This window comes from Calypte anna, chromosome 2, assembly GCF_003957555.1.
Source record: "Calypte anna isolate BGI_N300 chromosome 2, bCalAnn1_v1.p, whole genome shotgun sequence".
Lineage (NCBI taxonomy): Eukaryota > Metazoa > Chordata > Aves > Apodiformes > Trochilidae > Calypte > Calypte anna.
The window spans coordinates 145,761,901-145,773,328 of NC_044245.1; the positions used below are offsets into that span (position 1 = coordinate 145,761,901).

The following is an 11,428-nucleotide window of genomic DNA, read 5'->3' on the forward strand; positions in this document are numbered from 1 at the left end:
TCTTTGTGAAGAAACATCTGAAGGTCTGGCATGAACATAATGACATCCAAAAGAGTCCAAGTGCTTTATCCATGTGCATATCCAAAGTGCTTTGAATATGAAAACAGGGTGAGGAACTGAGATCTGCACAAAACATCTGTCTAATGGCTTTGCTCAACACAGCATCCACATGCACACATACCCAGGGCATCATATGGCTTCTTTTGTTGGCTTTTCTAAGTTTGTTCAATCAGATCATCAAAGTTCTTCTAGGAAACAGAAAAAATATCCTGCTGTATATGACTGTGTCAGAATGTGTCAGAACTGTGCAGAACTGGTGTCAGCCTGTACAGTACAAACAGTGGTACAAAAACCTGAAGAAAAGTAACCTTAACATTTCAAAGAGAAACAGTCTAGACATACAAAGCATCAGCTCATCATGATTCCAAGCAGCAACACCATCTAAGAAGCAAAGAGATACAGAAATGGAAAAAAACCAAGCAGGATCACCAGATGTAACTTGCTGGAAGGGAAAGTTGGCTTTTCATAGAGATTAGCTCAAAAGAGGTTACAGATAAGCTCTGCCTATCAGTCCCAGGAAACTCTTCCCAGGTGTACAATCCCTGGCACCATCAAGCATTAGAAGAGGTAACCAAGGGCATGAGCAAAGGGCTTGAACCTCACTCTTGAAAAAAAAAAAAAATAGGAATAATGGATAGTTTAAGTTTATTTGCTCTGGGAACAAATCACAGTTACTCAGTCTGGATAAGGTCTGCTTTACATATAACAACCAAACTTTACAAACCAGACATAGAATGGTGCTGCTATTGGTGTGTGGATGTTTAGAAACAGCTGAAGTGCAACTTTATTTAATGTGTGAAAACTATGCAACAGCAATCACTCTGGCAGATATTTAAACTGTGTGAGCTAATTTTTTTCCCCTGTTCTTTCTGTGAATGTACAGACCCAACACAAAGGGACAACATCCTCACAGCCAGCAGTAGTATTGAGAACAAAAAGGAATTCTTTTATCTAGATCAAAAGATGATGTCTGGGCTGATCTGAAATACCCCTTCTACAAGTCGAAGTGTGTAGATATCCTCTAGTTGACATAGTTGCCCAGGGAACACACACTGTGAGCTACTGAAGTTGGTTATTGTGGGATTAAAACTGACATTTTCTTGCTGCCACTTTAGAATTTGCATGCCACTGAGGCCCACTCTGCATCTAAGAAGTAGGGCTATGGACATCTGCTTGAAAATAGGACACAGAGAGAAAAGCCATGGTTAGAGCTCAGACAGCAAGAGAGGACCAACACTGCTGGGATACCTGGGGACTTGTGTCATTCCCCCTTGCCAGTGACTACCTTGTCTCTTAACTGTGGCTTAGATGAAGTCCTCTGCACAGCAACCAAGTAGGGAAATGGAAGTTAGTGTTTTCCCACAGATTCTGAGACACATTTCCCAAACTGCAAGAGGAGTTGTAGCCTTCCACTACCAGCATGGGATCACCCAGAGCACTTCAGGACTGACCACAGAATGGTACATGCCCCACCAAACACTTCCAGCCTGAGTGTGCTTCAGCTTTAATGAGCTCTACTGGAGGTCTGGTCTCTGACCATCTCTGAATCTTTGTCCTGATTCTGAAGCAGCAAGTGGCTCTGGCATTAAAGATACCTGGTTTACTCATCACCAGGTTTGTGCAAGGCTAGAGAGTCACCATAGCCACAAGGAATATCACAGAATCACAGTTTCTCTGGTTGGAAAAGATCAAGTCCAAACATTAACCTAACTCTACTGAGTCCACTGCTAAACTATGTCCCTAAGATTATATACATGGCTTTTAAACACCTCCAGGGGTGATAATTCAGCTAGTAACCAGGGCAGTGTCTTCCAGTGTTTGATAACTCTTTCAGTGAAGGTTTGCTAATACCCAATCTAAAATGTATATATAGAGTCTAAAATAAAAGGCTTTTTTGTTGTTGCTTGATTTTGTTGATTTTTTTTTCTTTTGGTGTTGTTTTTTTTTTGCTGTTGTTGTTGCCTTCAAGCCATGACAAAGAATCTGGAACAAATGCACATTTCATAAGCACCTGGAAGATAACAAGTCACAGCAGCAGCTGCTTCATGTAGCAGCAAGGACAAGTAGCCCGTGTGGATTTGTCAAGAATAAATTGTGTCGGACTGATCTAATCTCCACTTTTAGCAATGTAACAGACTTTGAGAAGAAAGGAAAGGTAGCTGTCACTAATCTTACTGTTAAGGTTTTCAAAATGGTTGCATGTGAAACTCTCACAAACAAGCCACAGCAGCAAGGTCCAGATGATTGATTGGCTGCAAAACTGGTTTGATAACATATCAGAAAGGTTATCAGTGGGGCTTTGTCAGTGTGGAAGGATGTAGAAAGTGGAGTTCTGCCAAGTCTGGTCTGGATCCAATCCTGGCATGTGGTTTCATTAATTAATTAAATGATAGGAAAGACAGTATGGCTATTAAATTTTCAGATGGTGTAAAGCTTGGAGGCATTGTCAGCACAGGAGGACATGGTTTGAATTCAGAATGATTTTGAACAACTGTGTAAACTGTCTGGGCTGGGAAGGGGAAAGCAGAAAATCAGAAGGGACAAGGTTACAGGCCTCAGTTTATACAAATATACCGATATCAAAATTTGCCAATAGCAGCTCTGCAGCAATGTGTAGTATCACAGGAGATGACATGATACATTGCTTGTGAAAAATGAGAAACCATCACCACACAAGAGTGAAAAAACAGGGTTATAACTGTCAAATTGGGTAACAGTCTTCTCTTTGGAACTAGAAAAACTTCAGATGCCACACTGTGTTCGATTTTGCATGGGACTGATCAGTAGCTGCTTAGTAGTGGTTCTGAGGAGAAAAGCACAACCAGAAATGTAGAAAACATGGCCAAAGCAGAAAGACTGACAGGTTCAGTGCTTGTTTAACAAGTATCACAAAAAGCTCTTCACCAAGATTCATGTAGGTGAAAGGGTTGTTGCAAACAGGAAAAGAATAATCTGTTTTATAAGTCTCTGAGGAATGGGATAAAAAAAAAAACAAAACCAATTTGCATTGCAGGAAGAAGTTTCAGTTTGAACTTTTCAACAGTGAGACTTGCAAAGTAGAGGAAAGATTTCTTTTTAGACCCAGCTTTGTGCTAGTGGAATGACCCCAGCTGAACCAGTACCTTTGATACGAGAGTCACTCCATCCTCCTGAATACAAATCCTCATAAAATCTGAGAATCAAATCACCTTTTGGGATTCTCAGCAGTGGTGGGCTCCAAGGTGGCTCTGTCAAACACCTAAGTCTGGAAATACCCAGTGGGTTTCAGTACAAAACTCAGTGTGGGCTATTCCATCTGGGCTTTGCTTGTGGCATCAGCCTTTTAGTAGAATGGTTTTGGTTGGAAAGGACCTTAAAAATCACCTAGTTCCAACCAAGACAGATTCCATCCTGAAAACCCCACTTCATGCAAGGCAGCAGCTGAAGTGTTGCACCTGATGAAAGCTTCTCCACAAGAGATGATGGTCTTCCAGGTGACAGAAATCCACAGTGTCTTTTCCCAGAAGTTCCCCCCTTACTCTTGCTGCCTGAACTGTTCAAGGGAGTTTGTTTGTATGGCACTGAGAGTGACACCACATTTTACATTTTTCCTAAGGTGGCAGAAAATAAAAAGCTTCTTGACAACTGCTGAATCTTTATTAACATAAGGAATCCATGGCTTGGATGTTGTATTTATTAAAGCACCATTTACTATCTGTCTCTTGGTTCATGGGCAGTACACTCTAGGGAGTTAAAAACCTTTTTTTGTATGGATTAGAGTGATCTTCATTAGATATGCTACTTAGGCTTTCATTGCAATTTGATGTGCTGAATGAAATGGCACTTGCTCATGAATAATTGCTTTGTTTCTCTTATGGTACTGTGTCCCAAATGTAGGGAAACATCTTCAGTGGAATCTGGTGCCTCTGACAGTGACTGATTGTATGCAATCAATTATAATTAAGCTCATTGATCCCATGAATTCATTTCAGACCTGAACCTCTTGCACTGACTCAGTGTTGCATCACCACAAAATCATCATTTCTGAGGTTGCTCTGTCAAGTTCTGAGATGAGGCTACAGAGCACAGAGGAAGACAGAAAGACTCTGGGGACTGTCCAGCTCATAGAAACAAAGGCCTCACTCTGTGATGATGGCCTTTTGGCTGGGTAATCTTCCAGACCAGGGAACGTATAGAAAACATCTGGGAACAGATCCCAAAAAACTACGTGTTCAGGTAGTTCGGGTTTACTTTCAGGTATCAAATATGTTTGAATGTAGGTAGGATACAAGGTGCTGTGTCTTATTCTCTGGTGGTCTGCAAAGTTGTGTTTCCTTTGATGCCTGCTGATTTGTAATTATGTAATATTTGTAATTGGCTGATTGATCAACCACAAGACTTTTCGAAGGCTTGGATAACTGGAGTGGGAATCACTCTAAGTTATTTCAGGACTAGTCTGATGTTTGTGCCTACAACTCTGGTGCTGACACCAAAAGGCTTGGAGAGAACAACAACTGCCACTTCATTCTTGTTCTGCCAACTCAGAAACTCCACCAGCACATGAGAGCCAAGTGATCAGCACTCCTGGCTTGACTGCTTGGTAGGTAAGGACTTGACTGGATGGTCACACTGAAAGAGTAGTGGTCAGTGGCTTGATTTCCAGAAGGAGCCTGGGATTGGGGCTGTTCAAAATCAGACACATGGGCAGTGGAATTGAGTGAACTCTCAGCAAGTTTGCTGAAAACACCAAGGTGTGTGGTACAGACAACAATCTGGAGGAAAAGGAGGCCACCCAGAGGAACCCTGTGCCTTGTGTTAGTGCAGGGATGTCTTGCAAGTAGAGGGGGTCACAGGGGTGGCTCCTGTAAGAAGCTCCTGGAAGTTCCCCCAGCTCCAGTTCTGTTCTGGTCCCACCTCTGCCCCAGACTGAGCAGATATGAGAAGCTGGATGTGCCTCTGTGAGTAACGTATTCAAAGAAAGGAAAACCCTTTCTTGCCTAAAGCACCTAAAGTGTCACAGGTGGGCAGACATGAAGATGTAGCCTATAAGGGATCATTGAGAGAGGGGCAGATGTGGATCTGCAGCCATGGAGGACCCTGTGCCAGAGGGGGTGACTGTTCCCACAGCAGCTGTGACTCTGTGGGCAGCCCGGGCTGGAGCAGTTCCTGAGGGAATTCACCTCCTGGGAGGGACTCATGTCCCAGGGGTCCCTGAAGGACTCTCCCATGAGAGGGACCCCTTCTTGAATCAGGGGATGAATGTGAGGAGTCCTCCCCTGAGGAGGAAGGAGCAGCAGAAACACCGTGTGGGGAACTGACCCTGAACCCCACCTCCCATCCCCTGTGCCCTGAGGGGAGGCAGCAGGGAAGGGATCTGGACCTGGGGAGAAGGGAGGGGTGGGGGGAAGATATTAACACCTGGTTATGTTTCCTCTTTCTCCTTCTGGAATAAATTAGTTTTTTTCCTTCCCAAGTTGAACTTGTCTGGTTTTTGCCTGTTACCATAACTGGGGAATCCAAATGGTCTCTGTTCTTGTCTGGATTAAGGAGCTTTTGGATGGATTTTCTCCTCCCTGTGCCACAGTGGGGCTGAGGGGTGAGTGAGCAGAACCATGGTTGGTACCATGGACAGGCTTAGCTGGGCTCATGCCAGCCTCATGAAGTTCAGCAAGGCCAAGTGCAATGTCCTGCATCTAGGCTGGGGCAATCCCAAGCACAAATGCAGGCTGGGCAGAGAATGGATAAAGAACAGTCCTGAGGAGAAGGGCTTGGGGGTGTTGGTTGGTGAGAAGCTCAACAGGAAGCAGCAATGTGTGCTTGCAGCCCAGAGAGCAAACTGTGTCCTGGGCTGCATCAAAAGAAGTGTGGCCAGAAGTTCAAAGGACGTGATTCTCCCCCTCTACTCCACTTCCCAGTTCTGGAGCCCTCAACACAGGAAGAATATGGAGCTGTTGGAGCAAGTCCAGAGGACCAGGAAGATGATCAGAGGGTTGGAGCACCACTGCTATGAAGACAAGATTGGTCTTGTTCAGCCTGGAGATGAGAAGGCTCCGAGGGGACCATATAGCAGCCTTCCAGTATCTGAAGGAGTACAGGAAAACTGGGGAGGGATTTTTTACAAGGCCATGGAGTGACAGAACAAAGAGGGAACAGTTTCACACAGGGAGGGAGGAGATTTAGGTTAGATATTCTTTAGAAGAAATTCTCTATTTTGAGGGTGGTAAGACACTTGCAAAAGTTGTGCAGGGAAGCTGGTGATGCCCCATTCCTGAATGTGTTCAAGGCCAGGCTGGATGGGGTCTGGAGCAACCTGGTCTGGTGGGAGGTGTCCTGTGCCCATCTGCCTGGAACAGGTCTTTAAGGTCCCTTCCAACCCAAACCCTTCTGTGATGTTGTGATTGATGACTTTCAATTTTAAGCATTACTTATGACCACTGAAAACTAAAAAGCTGCAGTTTGGGCAGAGGCAGTTAGAAGGAGAAGTATGTACATACTGGGATCTAATCTTTTAGACTTAAGGCAGCCACAGATTGTAGCTGTATACTTTTAAAGACAGAAGGAGCCTTTGCAATTTTCACTTTGCTTAAAACAAGGTGTACTGTTACAGTCATACCTTCAGGTGAGCTAGACAGTGAATTTTACCAACTTAAAGTGCTGGACAATCTGTGATATCCTCAGGTGAACTCTCCAGCATTGAAAATAGACAGCTTATCTGTATTCAGAACTTGTCTGGCTTGAGCTATCAGCCTGTGAAGTGTTATGAATTTGTATATCATATTAAAGAGCCCTCTGCCCTTATATATATTATTCTCCTGAATTTCTATTTGGACCTTTTTTCACTGCTTTTACATTTGATTACGGTTCTGCTGCAAAAGCTCAAACCTTCCAAATGAAATCCCAGAAAACAATTCTGCTGTCCTATGCCAGTCTGTCTGAAGTGCAGTATGGGGTGAAGGGAAATGCAGGAACAACTCCCATAAGTGCTGCATGCTTTAACAGTTACCTCCTCTCCATTATCCCCCTTACCCCTCCAAGTATGAATTATATCCAGGTATTTTCAGTAGGGGACCATATCCTATCAGTTTGTCATTCCCTGAATATTAATGCTCCAAGTTTTAATGAGCACAGCGAAAGAGAGTGCTTGGTAACAACACAGACAGTACAACAAACAGAGAGTAAGCAGTGGAGATTAGATTTTAATGCCATCTTAATGAAAACACCAAGATGTAGGTATTGTTGGATGTAAATATAGCACTAACTCTGATGCCAGAATACTGCAACACATATGCACTGTTGGGGTTTCCACTTTGAAAGGTGTGACTTTGGAATCAGCCAGAACAAAGGGAGACAAAGAGGTGACAGACAGCATGGTGTCAGGACAGAATTTTTTTTCTAGATGAATAACATATTCAGTCTGCTCTGATGGTCAAAGTACCATCACTTGCATAAATTTCTCAGAATTTTTCTTGATGCCAACAGTCTGGAGCATTACAGGAGGAGTATTGGCACTATTTATTAAAGATTTTCTTGCATGCTTTAACCCCTTTTTTAGACCCATTCACTTCCAGGAATGACAAGTATATTATTAACAGAAACCATCAGACTTCAGAAGGTATGTCTGTGGTTTTTAAGAGCAGACTTGTTAAACTGAGTGTGTGAAACATGGTCAGCCAAAACTAAAAGTGAAAGCTGTGAGATGCTATAAACTCCCCAAACAAGCCAAAGCCAGCTTGGCTTTCAGAAGTCACTGATCAAAAAGCAGAAGGGAAATGAAGCCAAAACTGTAAATGGATCCTGCAGACCAAACCCTGTGAAATGTAGAAGCAAAACAGTGAGGTAGGATCTGAAGAGTTTGACATTGGACATGGGGAAATGTCCCTCTTACCACTTGTTTAATCTGACTCCTGGGAAGGATTCAGTGTGTTAGACACAAAACTCTAAAACAAAGACCACAGACACTTCATTCCAACACGTCTTAAATCAGGGGAATAATCTTGCCTTGTGCCCCACTGCTAGTACTGTCTGTGTACTTATGTCCTGTCCTAGAGAAGCTCTAGAAAGCAGGGTGACTGCACATGTAAAGTGGGGCAGGAGGAATAGGGAAATAAGACAGCAGATCTGTTTGAGGATGGATCTATGGCACAAACAGGCACAAATCCAAGTCCTTCAATGTCTTTTATTTTGCCATTTTGATTCACCCTCTGTCTGACTTAGTGTCAGCTTCAGAAGCTACCACACATACTGCATCATCATGCTGAAAATCTCCTCTGAAAAATAACAATGCAAAGGACTTGAAGTTGATTGTGCAGCTCCTTCATCTCTGATTCTTTATACTGCCAGAGAGCACAAAGTGAGCAGGGCACCATTGTCTCTTTACTCATTCTTTCCTGTGCCACACATCTTCAAATAAAACCAGCTGCAGGAAAACAGAATAAACTGGTGGGATGTTACTGCATACCCATCATTGCCAGGCATTGATCTACCACTGTGTGTGACACACTGCTCCTAATCTGAATGGTTTCTGTACCTTCTAAAAAGGGCTGGCTGGTTGGAAAGCTCCACAGAGGTCAAGGGCAGACTTGGGAGCAGGGCAATGTAAAAATCCGTTCATGCTAAGAATATCTGGAGTTGTGCTTTTGTCACCCAGTAAAACTTCAGCATCGATTCAGACGTCTTATTCCCCTTGGGCTGATCTTTGTAACAAAGAGAAGAAAATAACTGAACAAGAGACTTAATGGTCCATGTCTCATTGCCTCAAGTCTTTTCTCTCTCCTCTTCTCTGGAAACCCTGGAGGAACATGTTCAGCTCCCAGAAGGCCTGACTCAGCCCTTCTTCTCTCCATGAAAGGCACAAAGCTGCAGTTTTCTGTATGTTGACCAAAGGAGAAATGGGAAACAAAGGAGACAAGAGGGCAAAGAAAAGCATTTACAATGGAATGAGAGGCTTTTGATGAGAGAAAAATGAAACACAAATAGTATCAGAGGGAGCAGCCAAAGACAAAACACAAAGAGCAAAGCTACAGAGAGAAGGAAGGAAAATACTGATGAGAGGTTAGGGGGAACAGAGAGCAAAACAAAACAGAAGGGAGTCTCAGCAATTCCATAGTGTAACAGTGATGAAGCCTTTTATGATTGTAGACAGAGATTCTCAGAAATATCGCCTTGCAGGAAGTATGCAAATAAAATACTCATATTTTAATATCTCTGAACACTTTCTCAGCCTTGGTAAAAGTCAAAACCTTTTTGCTACTGCTGCATGCTCTAAATGTGGCAAACATGCAGCAGTATTATCAAGGCCTGCATATCTGCTCCAGGTCCCTGCTTTCCCCAGAGAGTGAAACAACCCTGTGCTGAAATTACTCTTCAGAAGAAACTGGGCAAGAAATACACCATGTCCTGCTGAAGCAATGGAGACATTGCTTGCATGCAACCTTGTAGAAAGGGAAGCCTGAGCTGCTTCTGCCTTTGTGCTAGATGTAAAATACCCTGGAAAATAATGAGATTCTAGGCTATCTGAAGCAAAGCCAAATCCACAAGGCAGTGTTGCTTTAAGCACTTGCAGAAATCTCAGCCTGCACCTGCTCCAACTCCAGACTCCAGCATCAACATCATGTGCAAACAAACAGAATGCATCATTGCTATTTACATACCACCCAGTGTTCACCTGACTCTATCCTCCCAGAGTAGCTGTTGCTCATTTTCTCACACTGGATGCTTTTCTGCAACATTTCCTGAGATATGTGTATGCAATTATAAATAACAAAAAGATTATAGCTGTCCTTGAGTGAATTTTTGGAAAGGCTAAAACACTGTTCAATCCTAATGTTAAAAAAAATTAATAAAAAAAGACTGTCAGAGGAGTAATCACCTTACAGCAGAGAGAAAGGTTTTGAGCTCCAGTGATTTCACCAGATTTTTCCATCTGAAGCTCATTTTGCTTGTTTAGTTGATTTGCATGGAATAAATTCAGCTGTCACTTTGAGAGGGCTGACACTGATTGTTTAGTCTCTCTGAGTCCTATGGAATGACAAGAAATAGTCTCTTATCTCTCTGGGGCCTCTGCTGCAGACTTCAGGGGGAGGACATTCCAGTGGATTCCCTTCAAAGTTGCATGAACAATAATTGTGTCCCCAGTCCAGGTTCACCAGCTCCCCAAAACTTGCTGGAAGGGACCGTAGACGGTTGTTTCCCAACCAAAGGGTGCAGAGGTTCCTCAAAAGACAGACATCCTCAGGCAGGCTCTCCAGTGAGTTGAAGAGCAATAGCAATGTTTCCAGTTTCTCCAGATGCCGGATGCTAGAGGGGATTGTGCATATTTTGTTGTCACTCACATCTAGAAAGGTGAGGCTCCTCAGCTGGCAGAGGGCTGGAGGCACTTCGGTGAGGCTGTTGTTGGCCAGGTGGAGGCTGTGGAGCTTTTGAAGTGCTCCCATTTCTGGGGGCAGTGAGCTCAGGCTGTTATTGCTCAGAGTGAGCCTCTCCAAGTGACTCAAAGTGCCAATTTCAGCAGGGATTTTCTTCAAGTTGTTGGAGTCCACGTAGAGACAGGTTAGGTTCTGGAGGTGGCTGATCTCTCGGGGGAGCAGCTCCAGCTGATACTTCAGACAACTCTCTCGTTCTGGGCTCATCTCCAGGACCTGCAGCTGGTCTAAGCCAAAGACCTCTGGAGGAACAGACACCAGTTCTCTGCCCGTGATCTTGAGTTTCTTCTTCCCTTCATACTTGGGATCTTGCTCTTTAAGGTACCTCCAGAGTCGATCAGAGGCACATCTGAAGGAGGTGGCTGTGTCCATTGACCCACCAGAACCGGGGCTGGATGAACTGAGGGGATCAATGACAGTTTGTTGTGTGTTCCACAGACAACCTCTGAAATTCTTAGTGGATTGAGGCCCTCTGTCAGCTGTCCTTTGTGCCAGGCACGTTACCAACACACTGGCAGAGTGTTTGGGTTGCTCAGATACCTCCCACTGAGCAAACACTTGGTGTTCTCACCTAACAAGGTGTTTCCCTTCCAGCTCTGCTGCCTACACAATCCTAGCTCCCAGGCTCTGAGGTGGCCTCACACGATTGCAGCTGATGAACTGGTGGCAAATCCCTGTCAGTGCTGAAAGTGGAACAGCAGCCTCGTGCCTGTGCTTTTTGCCAGACTGACTGAAATCTTATTTGTGTGTGTGCAGCTTTCTCCTTCTGGGAACAGCCAGGGTGCTGTTGTTTGAGGAACTCACAGTGGTTGGGATTGCAATGGAAACAGAAATGCTGGGTGGACAAAACACACGATAAATGGGAGAAGATAAAGCGCTTGGTAAACAAAGCCAGAAGAAGACAGACTCATATCATAGCTGGTGGCCTGGGATCTGGGAGCTATGAACAGGTCCTGCCCTCAGGTCAG

At 44.1% G+C, this 11,428-nt stretch overlaps 1 protein-coding gene across 1 annotated transcript; it reads right to left on the reverse strand.

Annotated features, from left to right (window-relative positions):
• Positions 1-10,040: 10,040 nt before the first annotated feature.
• On the reverse strand, positions 10,041-10,832 carry LOC103538905 (leucine-rich repeat-containing protein 30-like). The gene has a single exon (XM_008505356.2). The coding sequence runs from the start codon at positions 10,830-10,832 to the stop codon at positions 10,041-10,043; it is 792 nt and encodes a 263-aa protein (XP_008503578.2).
• Positions 10,833-11,428: the final 596 nt, after the last annotated feature.